The 21044-nt window shown below is 44.8% G+C and overlaps 1 protein-coding gene across 4 annotated transcripts in view; it reads left to right on the forward strand.

Moving 5' to 3' along the window:
• Positions 1-21044, forward strand: part of MYO18B (myosin XVIIIB) — a 242511-nt gene that overhangs the window by 45228 nt on the left and 176239 nt on the right. For 2 of the 4 annotated variants that reach the window (XM_077160698.1, XM_077160699.1), the window contains exons 11-15: positions 6695-6868; positions 9652-9742; positions 12187-12379; positions 14801-14881; positions 16948-17095. In XM_077160698.1, the coding sequence (XP_077016813.1) occupies positions 6695-6868; positions 9652-9742; positions 12187-12379; positions 14801-14881; positions 16948-17095 (687 nt within the window). Of the gene's footprint in view, positions 1-6694; positions 6869-9644; positions 9743-12186; positions 12380-14800; positions 14882-16947; positions 17096-21044 lie in introns of all 4 variants that reach the window. The other 2 variants (XM_077160696.1, XM_077160697.1) reach the window with 1 other exon arrangement.

Here is a 21044-nt window from a genome sequence, read left to right on the forward strand (position 1 = left end):
TTTATTATTAAGAATAATAATAGAACTGGGATTTGCAAATAATTTTTTTCAAATAGACCAGACTCAAGACTGGGTGGTCCCAATGTACATGGATTTTATTTGTATGAACCCAGCCATTCATTCATGCAAAGACAAATGTGAGACTAGTGGCTCTTGATATATATCTTTTCCTATGCCATGGGCCTTAAATGCAAGCCACCAATTTCCTATGGTGTGACTTGCTGAGTTGTACTGGTAGAAATATGTTGAAATACTGTATATTATGACATTAAGAGATTCTCAAGGGTAATTTTAAGGCCACTTGATTTTTCACGTTGGAGTCTGACTTTAGAATGATGCTCCTCACTGAGAGTAGATACTTCTGCCTGGAGTGATGGTTAAAATATTGAGTGTTGGACTCAGGCAAACTGAGTTTGAGTCCTGCCTCTGCCACTTACTGGCTGTGTGACCTTGGAGGTTACAGGACTCTAATATGGCAAACGGGGATGATCACACTGATCTCATGGGGTTGCAGAGAGGATTACATGTGTTCAGTATCTGCCATGGGCCAGGTGTATAGTGCATACTGTATGATATGATATTAGGGATGCCTCTGTGATACTGTCAGGCATTTTCATTCTAATTCTTTTTCTTGGGTAGGTGAGACAGAAGAGAGTGAAAGTTGGGATACGGAGGAGTGTTTCCTATGGGTCCACATTATGTGTCCTATGCAATGCTGGCAGAAGAGAAGGTCAAGAATCCCTGGGATAGCATATGAAACATTGCAGGGCTGACCCACTGTGCCCATGGGGTCCTACCGACAATGCGTGTACTGGGGATGGTCTCTGCACTTGGCTTTGGGATTGTCTTGGGCAAAGCCTCCTTACCTCCTGGAAGGTGGCAAGAAACACATTTGGATGGAATGTGATGCCCTGTGGAGGTGGGCTGGGGATCAGGGAAAATCTAGTCCCACCTCCCCCACCCCCCAAGGAGTTCCTCCTGAGAGGCCAGTTCTGTCCTTTCCCTCTTTTCCATCTCTCTCTCTCACTCTGTCTCCATCTTTGCTGCCCCTTTACTTTTGTTTATCTTTTTTTAAATGTTTTATTATAGAAAAACATTAAACAACTAAATTTCTCATTTAATTCAATGGTAGTGTTAATTGCATTCACACTATTAGCTACCATCACCAACACCCATTAGTCAGATTTTTCTAGCTATATGCAAAAGAACGAAGTTGGACCCCTACCTTACACCATATACAGAAAATTCACTCTAAGTAGAGCCAGGACCTAAACTTGAGAGCCAAAATGATATAAGTCCTAGGAGAACATATAGAGGTAGACTTTCACAACCTCGGATTCGGTAGTGATTTCTTAGCTATGACACCAGAAGCACGAGGAGCAAAAGGAAAAAATAGATGAAATGGACTTCATCAAAATTGAAAACTTTTGTGTGTCAAAGAACATTTCAAGAAAGTGAAAAGACAGCCTATAGAATGGGAGAAAATAACTGCTAACCATTTATGTGATAAAAGTTTAATATCCAGAATATATAAACTCCTACAACTCAAGAACCAGAAGACAACTGAATTTTTTAAATGGGCAAAGGACTCATTTCATCTTTTGTTTGCACTTTGCCTGTTATTACTTCCCCCTAATGTAGAAGGCCATCTCTAAGAGCTGATGGTCCAGAAGGGTGGCTCCTTGAGGGAAAAGGGAACTCAGAAGGACTCTTCTTCAAATCTTGGAGCATAGGGAACAAGGAGGATGAGAAAAGTGGGCCTGGCTGGCTACCAGTGAGAAATGATCATTCCTTCTTGGATTCATTACTTCATTTCTTCATTCTGTCGGTTTACTGAGCCCCTCCTTGTGTCAGCTCTGCTCTTACTCTGCTCTCATGTAGAATAGCAGGGCATGTTTCTACACTGTCTAAGTGTGGCAGTCTCCGTTCTGCCTCTTGCCTCCTGCGCCATTTTGGATGAGAGACCAGACTTTATAGAGTCTGTTTTCATATCTGTGAGTGATCTGAGAAGGTTTTTAGGATATTAAATGAGATAAGGCATGGGAAGTAGTTAGCACAGTGTCTGGCACCTAGTAAAGCATGGCGCTTGATGGCTATTATTCATTAAATGATGGCTCTGGTGGAAGGAGGGAGCCATCCGTGAGGGGTGGGGTGGTATTTAAAACAGCCCTTCTCCTTGGATGCTGAAACCCCCGTCCTTGGCATGTTCTGAGTTTTCCCACACTGCCGCTGGCTTTAGGGTAGGTTGGTGGGGCGGTACTAAGTCACCATGCATCCACCTTAGCATGGACGAGCAGCCAACCAGGCAGCTCAGAACCCGTGGGACATGGCCCACATGCTAAATGTACTAGTTCATTATCCATGACACCTGGCCTCTTCCTGATGCAGGAGAGACTCACCTGAAGGAGGAGACCAGGTGGCAGCCAGCACAGGCTCTGCTGGGGGTGAATTGTGTTCTTGGTTTTGCAATTGAAGGGAACTGGAATGTATTCAGTGCCTTCTCAGGCAAATGTTTTGCTGCAATTTCACATTTAACCATCTCACCGAGTCCTTGCGACCTTATGAAGAGGTGTTAGTGATTTTTATGATTTCATTTTACAGATGAGGAAACTGAGTTTTCAAAGGGTTGTGCCAATTGAGGGGAGACTGACCACTGGAAATGGCAGAGATGGACATTTGACCCACATCCTGTCTGGTTCTAACAGCCACATCCTTGCCTGTCCCTCCAGCAGGGTTCTCGGCCTCAGGAAGGCTTTGATTTCAGTCCATGTCTAAGCAAAGGCAGAGGGACCCATTGGGGTTGGATTGTGTGCACGGCCAGCCCTCAGGCAGATGAGAGCAGGAGATGCCTTTTCCTGAGGAAGCCCCAGATGTGCCTAGCTTGAGTTCGACGGCAAGGGGCCTCTCGGCTTCACCTGGGGATAGCCGTCTTAAGTCAGGCAGGATTTAGGGAGGCCAGCCAGAGTCCATTCACTGCTCTTCTTTTTCAGGAATAGCAATTGCCAATTCCCTTTATGACTTTACCCAGCTCAGTGAGGCCGTGGAGGGTCACTGCAGTTGGAGTGTGGGAGATTCTATTTTAGAGAGCGTGTTGGAGGGACAGCATTACTCGCCTAGGAAGTTATCTCCTCTTAATTCACTTTCAGCCCAATCACAGTGAGAAGAAAGTCTCATTCAGTGCTAATAGCCTAATAGCCACTCTCTAATACTCATTTCCCCTTTTAACAAAGGTCTGGGTCTCAGGTAATGTGATCCGATTAGAATCTAATGACATTTTTGTGCTCATATTATATTTATTTATATTTTCCATTTGTGATAAGTGATAATGGATTCTCATTTAAGATAGTGCTAAAACCTATCTCTTTTTACAGCGTATTTATTTACATGAAAAAGATAAGTGAGTCCATTTAAAATAGATTTTTATCTATGGTCATGAGAATGTGGTCTTGAGAGTATTTAGATTTCCTGAATGTGGTACGGAGGTCGGATTTGGAGGAAACCGTAGTGATTTCTGGTGACGTCTCTGAGTCTGCTTTCTCATCTGTAAATGAGGACGATAATTCTTTGTAGACTGGTGAGGGTTAAATAATAATGAAAATAGTGATAATGATAACAAAATAATTAAAAATTGCAACTAAAATGTCAGACCTGGAAATTTTACCCAAGGTCTCTGATTCCAAAAGCCATGAGTTGAACAAAGATGCCGGTGTTGAGTAGAATGGGCCAGTATGTGGTGACTACTATTATAACCACCACCATCTCCACCAGCACTGTAGTTATCACCATCATCATCATCACCACCAGTGTCATCTCTGCTACCATTACCATCGTCGTCACCCTCTTCATCTTATCACATTTTTCAAGTGGAAGGACTTATTTTACTATTCATGCCACTTCTCTGAGTCTCAGTTTCATCATCTGTAAAATGGGGACAATACTTTATGGTGCTCTTGTGATGAAGAGCACTGAGTAACTGGCACATAGTAGGACCTCAATAAACAGTGGTCGTTTGTGATTTTCTCAGTGACTGGGGCCAAAGCTCCTTCTCCCTTGATTAGTGTCAGAGTGCCAGATAAAGTTCCATTCCAGATTTCAAATTTGCCATAAGCTAGGCTGATTCTTCAAGAAGTTTGCTTGAAGAATTGGGCCCTCATGATTAAAAAATCTCTTTTGGCAGCTGTGATACTTATTTCAAAGAAGGAAGCATATTTATGGGAATATTAAGAGAAAAAAATTATTTAGGGATGATACTGTTATTTGTTGTAACAGCATATTTATTTCTAATTTGGATTATAAAATTAGTATACAACCACAGTAGAAACTTTGGAAAACATAGAATCTCCCCACCCAGCTGCATCTGTTAATATTTGGATATATTTCCTTTTTATTATTTTTATAGCATTTTTGCTTGATTTACACAGTTGACATCATATTACGATACAGTTTTCTAGCCATCTTTTCACTTAAAAATCAAGCTTAAGCATTGTCCGTGTTGTGCAAAGTCTTTGCTACTAATTTTAAATGGCTTTTTAAACAGTCCACGGAGTATCCTTTAACCTCATCTGGTACCCATCCCCTTTAAATTCCAACCACATCATTATCTTGGCATATCTTTAATATGTGACACTTGTTTCTGCCTCAGAGCAGAGCTCTTCCTTGGTTCTTTTTTTTTTTAGCATTTTTTTTTTTATTAATTAAAGAAAAAAAAAAGAAATTAACCCAACATTTAGAAATCATTCCATTCTACATATGCAATCAGTAATTCTTAATATCATCACATAGATGCATGATCATCATTTCTTAGTACATTTGCATCGATTTAGAAGAACTAGCAAAACAACAGAAAAAGATATAGAATGCTAATATAGAGAAAAAAATAAAAAAATAATAATAGTACAAAAAAAAAGACAAACAAACAAACAGACAGACAAAAAAAAAAACCTATAGCTCAGATGCAGCTTCATTCAGTGTTTTAACATGATTACTTTACAAATAGGTATTATTGTGCTGTCCATTTTTGAGTTTTTGTATCTAGTCCTGTTGCACAGTCTGTATCCCTTCAGCTCCAATTACCCATTATCTTACCCTGTTTCTAACTCCTGCTGGACTCTGTTACCAATGACATATTCCAAGTTTATTCTCAAATACCGGTTCACATCAGTGGGACCATACAGTATTTGTCCTTTAGTTTTTGGCTAGACTCACTCAGCATAATGTTCTCTAGGTCCATCCGTGTTATTACATGCTTCATAAGTTTATTCTGTCTTAAAGCTGCATAATATTCCATTGTATGTATATACCACAGTTTGTTTAGCCACTCGTCTGTTGATGGACATTTTGGCTGTTTCCATCTCTTTGCAATTGTAAATAACGCTGCTGTAAACACTGGTGTGCAAATGTCCGTTTGTGTTTTTGCCCTTAAGTCCTTTGAGTAGATACCTAGCAATGGTATTGCTGGGTCGTATGGCAATTCTATATTCAGCTTTTTGAGGAACCGCCAAACTGCCTTCCACAGTGGTTGCACCATTTGACATTCCCACCAACAGTGGATAAGTGTGCCTCTTTCACCGCATCCTCTCCAGCACTTGTCATTTTCTGTTTTGTTGATAATGGCCATTCTGGTGGGTGTGAGATGATATCTCATTGTGGTTTTGATTTTCATTTCTCTAATGGCCAGGGATATTGAGCATCTCTTCATGTGCCTTTTGGCCATTTGTATTTCCTCCTCTGAGAGGTGTCTGTTCAAGTCTTTTTCCCATTTTGTAATTGGGTTGGCTGTCTTTTTGTTGTTGAGTTGGACAATCTCTTTATAAATTCTGGATACTAGACCTTTATCTGATATGTCGTTTCCAAATATTGTCTCCCATTGTGTAGGCTGTCTTTCTACTTTCTTGATGAAGTTCTTTGATGCACAGAAGTGTTTAATTTTGAGGAGCTCCCATTTATTTATTTCCTTCTCTTCCTTGGTTCTTTATGTGGCCTGCTTCTTCTCATCTTTCATATCCCATCTCAAATATCACATCCTCAAATCAAGCCTGCTCTGATCACCATTGATACATAGCAATTCCCTGCCTTATTTTCTCCATAGAGAGAAAAAATCTTTATAATCTTATCATCAGAAATTATGCTGTTTATCTATTTGTTTACTTATTCATTGTTTCATTCCTTCAGTAGATAGTCACCTCCATGAGTGAAGGCACCTTGTTTATCTTACTCATCGTTGATTACCCAGATCTAACACAGAACCTGTCACAAAGCAGGAGTTCAGTAATTTATGTTGGATAAATGGGCAAATGGATGGATTGTTAATTGAATGGGTAGATGGGAGGTTGGCAGGGGGCAGTGGATAGGTAAATGGCTAGATGAATGAATATTTTGGTAGATAAATCATATTTTTACTAACTAGTCCCCAATTCCACATTTAGAATGTTCTCCATGATATTACTTGCTTTGGAAAAGTGAAAAATGCATGTGGTGAGGGGTTAGGATAAGCGTGTCTCTCGGGAAGACACCTGATCTCTACCCAGGGGTCCATCCTCTGGGAACCCAGAGTGGAGCAGTGGTTTGGTCTCTCCACCGAGGGTGAGTAGCCCCACGGTTGGGAGGGTGGTGAGATTCTGCAAAGTCCTCTAGGGGCCCACCCACCCTATGCCCCAAATCTTACCACCACGCCTCCATTTTGTCCCTTCTGCAGTGGGCCGAAAGCAGTTCATGCGGTTTGAGTGTGCAAACCATGCGGCTGAAGCCCTGGGCTGTGAGTACGAGGAGCTGAACACAGCCACCTTTAAGCATCACCTGCGGCAGATCATTGAGCAGGTGACATCTGGGCCACGCCGGCGGGGTCTTGAGGATGAAGAGGCTGGCTCAGGTATGGCTTGTGATGCCTTTCTGGGTGGGCTGGGTCCCCTCTGGGCCAGGCCCTGGGGCCACACCAGCATCTGCTCACCCATTCATGAAGGACTTATTGAGGGCAGAGGAAACAACCCTGGGTGGAGAAAATGGGTATGATTCCTACCCATACGGTGCAGAAGGACAAAGAGATATGTCTGTCCAGTGGTCCTGCCGGCTGCTGAAACATGGGGGGGGCCATGGGCAGTGCCAAGGGACTGAAGTCTTTCAATTGGTTGTGATGTTTGTCAAACCCCTCTTAGATGGAGCTGACCTTTCTGTTTGAGGGACAGGAAGAAGGCCAGTGTGGTTGGAGAGGGGTGGGAGGATTGTAGGAGGTGAAGTTGAAGAGTGAGGTGGGGGTATTTTATTTTCCTGGCTGCTAAAACAAATACCATACAGTGGATTGGCTTAAACCATGGACTATAGTTTTAACAATAAAATAATAAAAATATTTTTTCCATCAAGAAATGTACCACACTAATGCAAGGTATTAATAATAGGGTGGTATATTGGAAGTCCGTATTTTATTTTTCTGTAAGCCTACAACTTCTGTAAAAGAAAAAAAGCATCCAAAACAAACAAAATACAAAAGAAACAGGAATTTCTTAGCTTATGGTTTAGAGGCTAGAAGGTTTGTTTCCTCCTGGGGTTGGTATCTTCTGGCTGGTCAGTAGTCTTTGGGACTCCTTGGATTTTTCCGACACGTGGCAATGCACATAGCGACATCATCTCCTTTCTCTTTTGGGTTCCATTGACTTCCTGGTTCTGGCTATTCTCTGTGGATTGTCTGTGGTCTTCCGTATAAGATCTCCAGTGATAGGTTAAAGACCTATCCTGACTGAGTTGGACCATACCTTAGCTGAAGTAACCTTATCAATGGGCCCTGTTTACAGTGGGTTCACACCCACATGTTAATGGATCAAGATTAATGTTTTCCTCGGGTATATATCTCCAAACCACCACAGAGGGTCATATCATCTAAGCGTTTGTAAACTAGGATTTTTATTCTGAGAACGATGGAATCCATGGAGTGTGGGCAGGGAGTTTAAGCAGGAGAATGATGTTGTTTGGCTTACGTTATGAAGCCTAGCCCAGGTGAAGATTGGGCAGTGAGTGGGAGAAGAGAGACCATTTGGGAAGTTGGTGAGAGACAGTAATGCCTGGACTAGGGAAGTGGTGGTTGGCATGGAAAGAGTGGACAAATGCAGGAGATAGTTTATGTGTAGAGATGATAGCCTTGGCCCTGGGGAGTAAGGCGACAGAGGGACCAAGGATGGTTCCTAGGATTTTGACTGGAAAATCTGGAAGAATGGCTGTGCTTTTAACTGATGTGGAGTAAAGGCAAGAGGACTTCATATTGTACCTGCCAGAATGGGAGCTGCTGAGCCCCAAGTCTGCCGCCTTCTGCCAGCCAGACAGTTTGGCTGCAGGAAATGAGGCATAAAGCCCCAGGGTTTTTTTTTCTGAGAACTCTGTTAGTAGTTCTCCTGGAGATAACAGAGCTTGGGATTAGTGGGTAGTAGTGTTTTGAGCTGTGACTTTGGGGCCCATCTTTTGGGGGCCCCTTAGATTCTTGGAGCTGCCCTTCCTGTCAGGTACTTCATCTAGATGATGTCATTGGATTCCCCCGGCTTTTTTTCCCTTCCAGACGTGTGCTCCAATGTGAGCTGTAGTTTGCTTAACGATCACCCTCCTTTCTGACACTTTCTGGTGTGTGAGACCTCTCAGGCCAAGGTCTCCAGGGTAGGCATTAAGCCAGGCTGGGAACCAGCAGGTTTGGGAAATATGCTGGGAGGTTGTGGGTTGCCTAGCAACAGTCCAGGTTGGGGGTAGAGTTAAAGGAGGGATGGAAATACTTTCAGGGCTAGTAGTAGGCTGCCTGGAATGTCCAAGCAGAACTATCTCTCCAGGCACTAAATACCTGATGATTTGGAAATTGTGTTTCAATTTCCATGGATAGAGCCAAAACTTGAGAATAAGAATTTGTGATCTGATCCCCTGATACTCTCTCCTCACTTTGTTCAATGCACCCTCATCATGGGTGGCTGTTCTAATGAGATGACTTGAAGCTATTCCAAAAAAAGTGGTTTTGCTGATTTAAAAACTTGGAAGAATGTATGTACCCAGAAATATTTGCAGCTCTGAATATTTCTTTATAAGAAAAGCCTAGGAGTGAAATTATTAAGTCAAAATAGATGAACATTGTAAGACTTCTGATGTACATTGCCAAATTCCCTCCAGAAAGAAGGAACAACAAACATTTACTGAGTGCTAGGCACCGGGGATTTTAGGGCCAACAAAATCTGACAGTCCTCATCCTCATGGCATTCAGCCTCCATGGGGGAGACACAGATGAACAAAATAACCACAAAAGTAAAGATATGCAGCTGTAAGTGCTATAAAGGTGGCAGAGGTAGGAAGTGGCCTAATGGGGGCTGCGGGCTCTGTGATCAGGGAAGGCCTCCTTGAGAAGGTGATAGTCAGGCTGAGCCTTGGGGGATGAGCAGGAGTTGATGGAGAGGGGCAGGAGCTGAGCAGAGAGCAATTGGAGAGGGAGGACCAAGTTACACAGGACTAACAGCTCCTAAAATATTTGAATGTTGTCCTAAGAATATGGGGTTGTGGTTTCAACAACTGGGAGATGGTCATGTGGGGATTTTTTAAGGCCAAGCAGCCCTCTCCTGCATCTGTAGTGATGTCCTTGGCCTCCAGTAAAGTTTTGACCACAGATGCTGGTCTTTTCCTCCCTCCCGGCTCTAGGGCTCAAGATGACGGGCGTGGAATGTGTGGAGGGGATGGCCTCCGGCCTGTACCAAGAGCTCTTTGCCGCTGTCATCTCGCTCATTAACAGGTAATGGCAGCTGGGCACCAAGGTTACCTCCTTCATGAGCACAAACAGGCTGAAGCAAGGGGCAGTTTATTAGAGGAGATGTTTGAACTGGGATATTCTGGGATAAAATTCTACTGTGGCCACCCCCTGTCTTTGTGACTTTCCCAGATCAGTTTTCCTCTCCGACCTCAATTTCTTTATCTATAAAATAGCTGAATGCCCCAGAGTCATTGTGAGGATTAAAAGAAATAATGCATTTAAGTTGCTGTTTCTATTAGTGATGATACAAATACCAGTAAATGTCCATCAACTGGTGAAGGCATAAACAAAATGTGGCATGTCTATACCATGGAATATTAATCAGCCATAAAAAGGAATGAAGTACTGGTACATGCTTCAACATGGATGGACCCCGAAAACATTCTGCTGAGCGAAAAAAATCAGACACAAAGGAACAAGTATTGTATGATTTCCATACACTACTCCACTTATATGGAATATCCAGAATAGGCAAATAAGTAGAAACAGAAAGCAGATTGAGGGTTGCTGGGGGCTGAAGGGAGGGGAAACAGGGGGCACTCTTGGTGGGCACAGGGTCTCCTTTCTTGGGGCTAGAAATGTTTTGAAACTAGATAGAGGTGGTGGGTACAGAACATAGTAAATATACCAAAGGCCATGTGGTTAATTTTATGTTATGGCATTTTACCTCAATTTTTAAAATGCCAATAATCAAAGCTAACAGTTTTTGAGCACCTACTCGGGGCCAAAACTTGCACTCATTGTTTAACTATAATTTAATATTCACATCATCCCATTTTACAAATAAGGAAACAGAGAGAGGCAGAGCTGGGATCCAAACACAGTGCTCTCTCCCCATCTCATACCATCAAGTTTCCCTGAATCACCTGCCACATTGCTCTCATTCATTTGTTTTCCTGAAATTTCCAGCTGGGAATGGGGAGTAGCCGGGGTGTAATTCAGGTGTGGGCTGGGTTGTGTGTCTGAAATATGTCTGGGGCATGCAGGCCCCAGGAGCCTCTACTTTCTATCACATGAGTGGTGCTCTGAGCCTGCCCTTCAGACCCTCTAAGCAATTCTGGTAAGCCTATCCAGAACACAGTCGAGGACTTTCCTCCTTCCTCCATGAAATTGGTAGGCATAATTAGGCTTCCGAAATTCTGTTAAAATGATGGGGCTGGTCCAGAGCAGCGGAGTTGCCCCAGTTTCCCGATGTCACACAGTAGGGAATCAACTCCTTCTATCTCAGCTGGAGCAATTGCTATCTGACACTTCAGACACATTATATAGAAACAAAGGGAATCATGTGCACTCAGAGAAGGGAGTCCTGGGAGTGCAAAATGAACTGCTGGCAGAAAGAAGCTGCCTAGGCCGGCGAAAGTTCTGCAGCGTGGTTTGGAATCTCAGCATCTGTATCAGTAAAATGGGCAAGTTGATAACAGTGGTCCCCCACCACATTTATCGGGTGCCTGTGAGGCACCTGGCTTTCCAAGCGTTACACACGTTCATCATTATGGGTGTCTATTTGGTGGCTGCTCTGACTAACCCCCTATTATGGATGTTAAAATTTGGCAAGTAACGGAGAAAAGCTGAGGATCAAATTAAGGCCTTCCAAAGTTTATAGCTGATCATGCCAATGAAAATCATAGCGGATAACTTTTATTGAGCACTGGCCACCTGACTCCCCCATTTGAAACAGTGGTTCCCTCATCAACAATGATGTTGTTGATCACATCCAACCCTCTACCAGCCCTGCCAGGTCGTCTCCATCATTTACCCTTTCATGGATGAGGTGGTAGAGGCTCAGAGAGGTCAAGAGAATCAGCTGAGGTACACAGCCCTTATATTGTGGAGTTGGGTTCAAGGCCATGTTTGGCTATCTCCAAAGTATCTTAACTGCTGCATTTTGATGTAAGTAATCCCCATTCTTCCCAGCCTACGCACTTTCAGGAGCATCCAAGGAGGTGAGAGAATCAAAGAACTTTTTAAGCTGAGTGAGACACAGAACAATTTTTTTTTTATTTCAATATGTCACCAGGAAGAGAAAAGTAGGCCCTCGTGCACAACATGTAACCAACTTGCTGTGTGACCTTAAGCAAGTCATTTCTCCACTCTGAGCCTGGTGGGTAGATAACATATCCTGAAGACCTGCTAGGTCCATTGTCGTTGAAGGCATTTTCCATACTTTAACTCCTTCAATCATTACTGCAGCCCTTGGGCTCAACCCCCGTACCACCATCATTTTACAGTTGGGGAAACTAGGCACAAAGAGGTTACGTAAGTTACCCTAAATCATACATCCTGTGAAGGGTGAGCCTGCTGGATATCCAAACCCACTCTGCATGCCACCTCGCTTTCTCCGTGTCTGCAATGAGGGAGTGGAAGATTTGGGCCGGTGGGGTTGTGATACTCCCAGTTGTCATGGGGGTTCCTCCCTCTCTCCCCAGATCCTTCTCCTCCCCCCACCTCTCAATGGCCTCCATCATGGTGGTGGACTCTCCAGGCTTTCAGAACCCCCGGCACCAGGGCAAGGACCGGGCTGCCACTTTCGAGGAGCTTTGCCACAATTACGTCCATGAGCGCTTACAGCTGCTTTTCTACCAGCGGACCTTTGCCTCCACACTGGAGCGATACCTAGAGGTACAGCTGGGGTCAGCGGAGGGGATGCGGTGGGGTCAGGGCGGAGGTGGAATTCTGGTCCTCCATAGGCGACTTCAGTTCACCCCATTGCTGAAGAAAGCCCTGACTCCTGACCCGGGGCCCGAGTCTCGGGTGCTCCCCGTCTCTCTCTGTGGCCCGGACTCCATTGTCTGCGCTCTTGCATCCTGCAGTCAAGATCATCAGGGAACTTGGGGGTTCTCCAGGCCTTTGCTTGGATAGGTATCCCCTTTTTTTTTTTAATGTTCTGGCCTATTTGCCCACTTCTTCCATGGTGAAGCCTCCTCCAAGCATGGAAACGTTATTTATGTTCTGTTGTTGGGTGAAAACAGTAACTTACTCACCTTTTGGAGCACGAGGTGGCAATACCGAACAAAGCTGAAGGTGCATGTTCTCTATACCCAGCAGTTCCCCTTCTTGGGAGGCACTGTGGAGATATTCTCTGTGTGTGGACCAGGAAATACGTACAGGCATGTTTCTACCAGTTCATTTTTTGTCATCTGTTAAAAAGCAACACTTCGGTCGAAATGTAGCATTCATATATAAATGTGTATGAATCAGAAGTCTAGAGCTGAATGAACCTATCCAAATAAACAATTTCATGAAACTACCATCCAGGTCAAAAATGCGTCATTACTAGCAGCCCAGACGCCACCTTCACATCCATTAGTGATTACTGTCCCCTGCTTCCTGCCCAAAGTTACCCTTCTTGACTCCAGCAAGTGCAAATGGCAAAAGATTAGAAATAACAATATCATTAATCAATAGGATAATAGGTATTGATATTAACTGTAGCCTGCAGAGCAATAAAAAAACAGAAGCATCAACATGGATAAACTTCAAACAAATGATGTTGATGAGACCTGCTGTTTGATCCTAACTTTGTCACTTAAAAGCTGTGTGGCCTTAGGAAAGTTGCTTACCCTCTCTAGCCCTCCATTTCTTACATGTAAAATTGAAATAAAAGTACTCTTATATCATTATTTGCCACAGTGATGATGCACAAGAAATATAGTTGCTTTAAAAAAATAACCATTTGTAATTCCCCGGAGTCTCTGGACTGCTTAAGCAGAGCTGGTTGCAGCTGGGGTAGCTCTTATATCTGCACTCAGATGGATGTCAGGTTGGTGGCTCTGATGATCTTGGCTAGGCTTTCACAAGTGTCTGTGGGTCGTTTGGCCATGGGCTTATCTAGGCATGGAACTCCTCTTTGCTTCACGAATGCCTCATCCTCCAGCAAGCTCACCCAGGCTTGTTTCTGTGGCAGCTGGGCAGGGTTCCAAAAGAGTGAACTTGGAGCCTTTACTTGAAAGTGGCTTGTGTCATATCTGCTGCATTTGACTGGCCACAGCAAATCCAAGGCTGAGCCTTGATTCAGGGGGTGGGGGAGTAGATTCTGCTTCCTGATGGAAGAAACTGCAATGTCCTTCTGCAAAGAACATGGATACAGGGAGGAGTAGGAACTGGGGTTATTTTTATAATCATTTTTGCCACACTCCCTAAAGAGGCTGTTTCGAGCATTTAATTAAGTAGGGGAGAAAGTGCCAAATCTGTATTAGGCATTCAATATATGATAGCAGCTGCCGTTCCATTTTTTTCCCCATAATGTTTCACTTATTTCTGATTATCAAAGTAACACATGTTCTTTATTTAAAACCCGGAGAATACACAGAAGTGTAAGGCAGTGGAAAACACAATAGCCACATCACCCAGAGGCAGCCACTGTTACCACACTGCTGTACCTTTTATCAGTCGTTTTTCTGTATATTGTTTTCTCCACAGGTTTGCAGTTCTTCTAAATAGGTAATTTTGTTGTCTCCTCTTTTCCTCACAGCATTATATTAGTCACGCTTCCGCACTCTATTGACAAGTTTTAGTAAATATGCATTTTGACTTTTTTCCTGATTCTATCAACTCTCCTTTGGATCTGTCATTGGTTTTCAAGGTTAAGATATCATAAACAAGGCTGTGATGAGTAATAGCTTTGCACACAGTGCTGTCTGGACATTTCTGATTATTTTTATTAGCAGAATAATATTTTATCATAATTATAATCTATATGATATATTATAGTATAATAATATGATATATATAATAATATGATATTTATTTTTATTATCCATAGCTTATCTTTGTTCCCCCCAGTACCTAGCGCTCAGTCCAGCACTTTTTAGGTACTAGTAGAAAAGTCTGGGTTGAATTATCAGTTCATAACAAAGCTGTTCTCATGATTGCTGATGACGCTGCAAGGCGAACAATATCAGGAATGTTGGTTTTTAATCTTTCTGCTCATACAGAGTCCAAGGGATGATGCAGTTCCTCACGTCTTCTTCCTCCTCCAGAAGTTTTCTCCTCTGTTCTAGCTCATAATGGAGCTAGCTTTTAAATTCTGTGTTTTTTCAGGAGGGTGTTCCTGTGCAATTTGACCTTCCGGAATCTTCTCCAGGGGCCACAGTGGCAGTTGTGGATCAGAACCCTTCCCAGGTAACATGGTATCCCCTAAACCTAGGGTTTCAAATGCCGCACACCTTTTTAGTGAAATGCCAGCTGAGTTGAGTCTTTAGGCTATAGTTCTCTGCACACTTTGCCCCAGGAAGCACCCAGGTGCCTGGAACTCACTCTTAGACTATTTGTTGATTGGTCTGTGGGTGTGGCCTGGACAGCAGAATATTTAAAAGCTCTTCAGGTTAAGAACCACTGCTTTATGTCTAAGCCTGTGGCTTAGAATTGGACTCACACCGAGGAGCCTGTGGGCTGAGCTGAAGGGAGTTTGAGGCCAGTAGTTTCTGGCTACTCTTATCTGGAAAGATCAGGTGTTCAGATGAGGGTGCTGCCCCATGCGAAGATTGGGTAGGGAATGGGAAATAGGGATTGATATTGGATTCAGGCCCCTAACTTACCTTAGGGGAAGACAGACTTTAGGTTGGGGGATGCCTGAAACTTGGACTCATTTTTCCCATTCCTAGAGCCCACATTGCCAACTTCCAACCTGCACCATTACCCAACCCTTTCCCGGCCCTGCCCTTGGCCATGTAACTTGACGTGTTGGTGTGCATATGCCTGGGCTATGGGTCCTGAAACTATGGGTCTAATACTGGTACCTTAGGAAAGTCATTTCACCTCTCTGGGCCTCCATTTTCTTATTCCATCATGGGGTAATCTCCTGTAGTTGTGAAACCAATGAGAGACTGCATGCAGAATGGCTGGCATGATTCTAAGCACACAGAAGGTAGCGTGCAGGTGATGCTTTTCCTGCCCTTTGACACCACAGTCCCCTTCTCCTGTTGGCTAGGGATGGTTTTCAAGCCTCCCCTTGGCTCACAGTAGGCAAAGCTCTCTCATGCATCAGCCTTGCTGGCCATTGATGTGTGTGTGTGCCCCTTCCTGGAATCTCTGTCTGGCTGGTTTCCCCCTTCCAATCAGGCCTCTCATCTGAGCCCCTCCTTGGAAAGGGCAGGTTTGATGGAAGTACTCGGGCAGCATGGGGAAGACAGGTGTGGTGTCCTCGGGGTTGTTGAGCTGTGGCAGGGGAATGGTCACCTTCTGAAGATGGGCTGGGTGTCAATTTCTACTCCAGTAAAGAAGGCGCAGTTAAAGACCCAGGACATGTGGGATCCCATTCCAGTTCTGTGATCCTCAGTGTGACCCTGGATGTGTTCCTTCCCCTCTGTGGGCCTATGAGGGTATATGTGGACTAATATTCCTGAGTTAGAGTAACCAACTGTCCTGGTTTACCTGAGACTTTCCTTTCCTTAGCCCAGAAACCGCATGTCCTGGGAAGTCCCCCAGTCCCAGGCAAACGGGGACAATTGGTCGCTTTACACATCCCAATTCCTCCATTATACTCAGTGCCATTATTTGGTTGTGACAACTCATTGTAGGCCCTAAGATAAGCCTCTTAAGCTCCCCAGACCTCTTTCATTTTCCCATATACAAAATGACAGGGCCACCTAGTTGTTCTCTGACACTCACAGCTAGATTTAAAATTCCTGGTCCCTGGTTTTGAATCAAGCACCTTCTCTGAAACAGTCTTTGAATGCTTATGTTTATCAAGATTTTAAGTTTAAAAAAAATTACAAAAACTTCCAAGAGGAAGTGATGCAGATGGAATTAACCCTTTCATGTCTGGCTGTGCCCAAATAAGCTACCTGCCCTATGTATCCAGAATGTTGTACTCCACAAGGTATCTCCCCTCTGCCTGTGCACATTCAGTCTTCACCACAGCCCTTTGAGGAAGGTATTTCCATTCTCTATCTTACACAAGAGGAAACAGGCTTGGAGAAGTGCACTGAATTGCCCCAAATCACCTAGGAAGGGAGGACAGAGGCAGCATTTGTACCCCTTGCAACCAGGAGGTTTTGACAGCTCTGGGAGCTTCAACAGTGAGAGCCTGGAGGCCCATGGGAGCCAAGACCTTGAACCAGCATGTTTTGCGTCATGGGTGACTGAGGCTTGGGGTACCTCCACTCCCCATCTGTGGGAAGGGAGGCTCAGGAGTGGGCCTTTGTCTGGGGTCAGGGCTCATCGGTACCCCTGGGTCTCTCTGCCAGGTCCGCTTAGCAGCTGGAGGAGGGGCAGAGGCTGCCACAGGTCTCTTCTGGGTCTTGGATGAGGAAGTCCGGGTGGAGAGCTCCAGCGACAGCGTGGTGCTCGAGCGTCTAAGTATGGCCTTTGAGAAGAAAGGTGTTGGGGCTGAAGGTAAGGGAATACAGGGTGGGGGGCAGGGGGTATCGAGGCCAGCCTGGGTATTGGAGTCCATCTTCGTCAGCTGCAGTGAAAGTCCTGATAAGGCCTGCACGGGCTCTGAGTGCAGAGATGCATGTCTATGTGTACACGTGTGCTTTTATTGCTTATGTGTTCATTTACTCATGTGTTCAGGCATACACCAAACACATTGAGCACCTCTGTGTGCTAGGTACCATGGTATATAGAGATGAACCATGGCCTCATAAGGGAGAGATGATGGACATGAGAACAGACAAGCTTATATGTTCACAGTGAGTCTGAAGTGATGGGGTAGGCTCTCAGGGGTCAGTGCATGCTATTAGATCTAACAGAAAACGGGATCACAATGCAGGCCAAGGTTGGAAAGATCATTTGGGCTTAGACCATGGACATTCTTGTGGGCCATCCTGGATCAAGGAGAAGCTGGGAAGGATTTTTGGCAATGGGAGGTTTGGTCCGATTCCTGTTCTGAAAAGTTTACCCAGGCTGCAGTGTGGAAGTACAGTGGAAAGGTGGCCAGGTAGGAGAGGAACTGGCCTGCCCCAGGGAGGGAGCAGTGAGTGGAGAGAGGTGAGCAGACTCTGGAGGTATTTAGCAGGTACTATCCACAGCACTTGGGGATGGATTGGGTTGGGAGGGAAAGGGCAGTGAAAGCAGAGATCAAGACATCAAGCTGGGACAACTAGGTTTGGCATCCATCATTCCCAAGTTCAAGTCCCACTACCCCTACTTTTACCTCTGTTATTCTGAGCAAACCTTTCATAGTCTCTTTTACTGCAGTTGTGAAATGGGACCTGATCTCCCCTTCTCCACAATTTCTGGTGAAGGGATGGATGAGATAACGTACGGGTGAAACTTTATCATCACCTGTAAAGTGTGACAAGTGTTATTGATGAGGGTGAGAGTGTTGATGGCGATGAAGATCATTATTCTTGATATTTAAGGGGTTGGAAGGATGGCAAATAGATATCTATGCCAGACATTGTGTCTACTGCTTAGTACATATCATCTGGTAGGAGCCTGTCACATATTTAGAGGAAGATCTTCTTTTCTTCATGATGAAGTCATACAAAGCTTGATTGTCTAGATCTAAAACAAGGTTTGTCTGGATCTAAAACTTGTATGCTTCCCACTCCACTAGGGTACCTTCAGGTACCTAATAAGGCAATGAAGGCTGAGATCTTATCTCCCTCAACTGACATTGACAGTCAGGACAAGGACTCATTCACTCATCAGTTCATTTAACAACTGTTTATTGAGCACCTAGTACGTGGCAGGCACTATTCAAGGCCTGGGACTACATCAGTGCACACACACACACACACACAGTATTTCCACCCTCAATGGGCTCACACCCCCCGTGGGGAAGTGGATACTAAGGCAGATAAGTCTTTAAGAAAGTGATTGAGGACCAGGATTCTCGCTGAAGTCTCTAAGGGTATGAGTGTTGGCCAAGAAGATGCTCATAGTCTTAGCCTGGGACATTCCATGTCAAGAGGCTGAGGACAAGGAGACTGAGAAGCAGTGGGCAGGCAAATAGTGGGGAGACCACGAGAATATGGGAGCCACAGAAGCCAGGCACTCAACTTTATGAAATGCTGTTGAGAGGTCATGTGGGGTGGGGGCTGAGGAATGACTCTCTCTTTGGCAGGAGGAGTGACTGGTGACCCAGACAAGTGTAATCTCAGTGGAGCATTTGGGGTAAACATCTGACTGGTGTGGTTTATGAAAAATTGGGAGAAGAGTTGGAGAAGCAAGTACAGGCAGCTCACAGCACTGCCATCCACTGACTTGGCACCAGCAGAAGCCACGATCCCAAGGTGACTTACGGTTGCCACTGTCTTGGGCGTTCAAGGTGGATTCCAGTGTTCCCATCAGGAGGAGGTTTTCTAAGCAGCAGCACCTGATGGCTCCAGCAGCTCTTCTTGGAGCATTATTGCCCAAATTACTCCCGGAAAGGCTGGCTCTAAGACTAACTACCTGTGGCTAACTTCTAGGGCACAGTGCGTGGGGACCCATGAAAAAATGTTCTAATTTCTTTTAAAATCAGATTTATAAATAAACTTTGAGGTCAATTAGAGTGTTTTAATATATATTATATTAATAATATATTCATATTTATACAAACAATCAAAAATATAATTTTAAATATATATATATTAATGGAGTGAAGGGACCTATAAAGGCATAAGTGCTTAAGGCCCAGGGAAGTCATAATGCAGTCCCAGACTGCCCTCACCCTGGAGGGTCCTGGAGCTTGAGTTGACTCCCAGCCTCTGGGACAGTCACCCATCTCACTCCTAAGTGCATCCTCCCCTTTGCCCACTGGTGAACAAGAACAAAGGGACAGAGGAAACTGCTGTTCATAGAACCCTTCATTTAATAGCCAGAGTCTCTACTTCTCACACAACCCTGTGAGGTGGGCGTCCCTATTCCCCCTGTACAGCGAAGTGGAGAGGCTCTGAGGAGCGCAGGTCCTGTAGAGGCTGAGAGCGGAGCTAGCATTGGGCCCAGACAGCTTTGCTGCAAAGGCCAGGCAAATCTGTGGCCCCTCTCCAAACCGTGAAGGCAGCCCGTGTCTCCACATCTGATGGGCTTGGGAATGAAGATGGGGGGTCAGGGTAGGAGGATCCTCACTCAGAACCCAAAGAAGCCAGGAGGTAGAACTGTAAAAATCCCAGGCTTTGGGCCACAAAACCTGGTTGGCTCTCTTCTCCTATCATTAAATGCAGTGTGTGCAACTTCTGGGGAGTCACCTCCCCTCTCTGTAAAATGGTGCTGATGGTAACACCTACCCTGGAGGGTTGGTGTGAGGAGCTAAGGTGTACAAAAGCATTTCTATATTTTCTGCGCAGAGGTTGCCTGCTCAGAGACCTTCCCTGATACCTGCCTGAAGTTGTGCCCTCAGCAGCCATGCTTGTCTCATCACAGCTACCTATTGACTTCCTTCTGGGCTCTTTCCGTACCCTGTAATATTTTAGTTATTTGCTCACATTGCTGCTAGTCTGTCTCCCAGGCTACCCTATAAGCTCCCTGATGACAGGGCACACCTCTGTCTTGTTCTCTTCTGTCTCTGCAGCCTGGAACCCAGCAAGCCATCAGTGGATATCTACAATTTTGTCTTCTTATCTCCTCACTCATTTTATTCTAATCATACCGTGCTTTGCTGGTCCTCAAATGTGCCAAGCACACTCCTGCCCCAGGGCCTTTGTACTGGTAGCTTTTCCTGCCTGGAACATTCTTCCTCCACATTTCAGCATGACTTGCTCCCTCAGCTCCTGCAGATCTGGAGGACCTTCCTGACACCTCCTCACCCTCACTCCTGCCTTCCGCCACCCCCGCCTTCCTTTTTGCTCCATTGCAGTATTGCCGAAAGATGCCGGATGTCTGTTCACCATTCATCTCCCCTCACTGGAAGGGCAGATCCATGAGGACAGGGGTGGGCCCATTTGGTCTGCATGCCCAGCATTTAGAAAGGCACTGGCATGATGCGGTGCACAATGAATACTTGTTAGAGAATAGATGCAAATGTGAAAACCTCAATTATTGAGAATCAAATGCAATAACTCTCAAATGCAATGTTTTCTAGGTTCCAACTTTTAGGCAAAAGAGACGGAGCCAGGGTCAGAAGCAGAAGATGTCTTGTAAGGAGTGGTTGGGACAGAGGGAGATTTAGCTGCACTTGGGGTTCCTTTTCCTTTTCCCGGGGGGCCAACCCCAAGTAATCTGGGTGGGATGCAGTCAGCCCTTAGTTACCCCGGGCAGAGACTATTGCATCTTTTGTCCTGTACTGACTGAGACCATCACACTAACCCAGACAAACAAACAAGCAAATGAAAACTTTTGCCTCAAGAGCTTTCTGATTACTTGTGAGTTAATGAGAATATTCAATCAACCAGAACACTTGAAGCCCTTTTACCTA

Source organism: Tamandua tetradactyla, chromosome 5 (genome assembly GCF_023851605.1).
Source record: "Tamandua tetradactyla isolate mTamTet1 chromosome 5, mTamTet1.pri, whole genome shotgun sequence".
Lineage (NCBI taxonomy): Eukaryota > Metazoa > Chordata > Mammalia > Pilosa > Myrmecophagidae > Tamandua > Tamandua tetradactyla.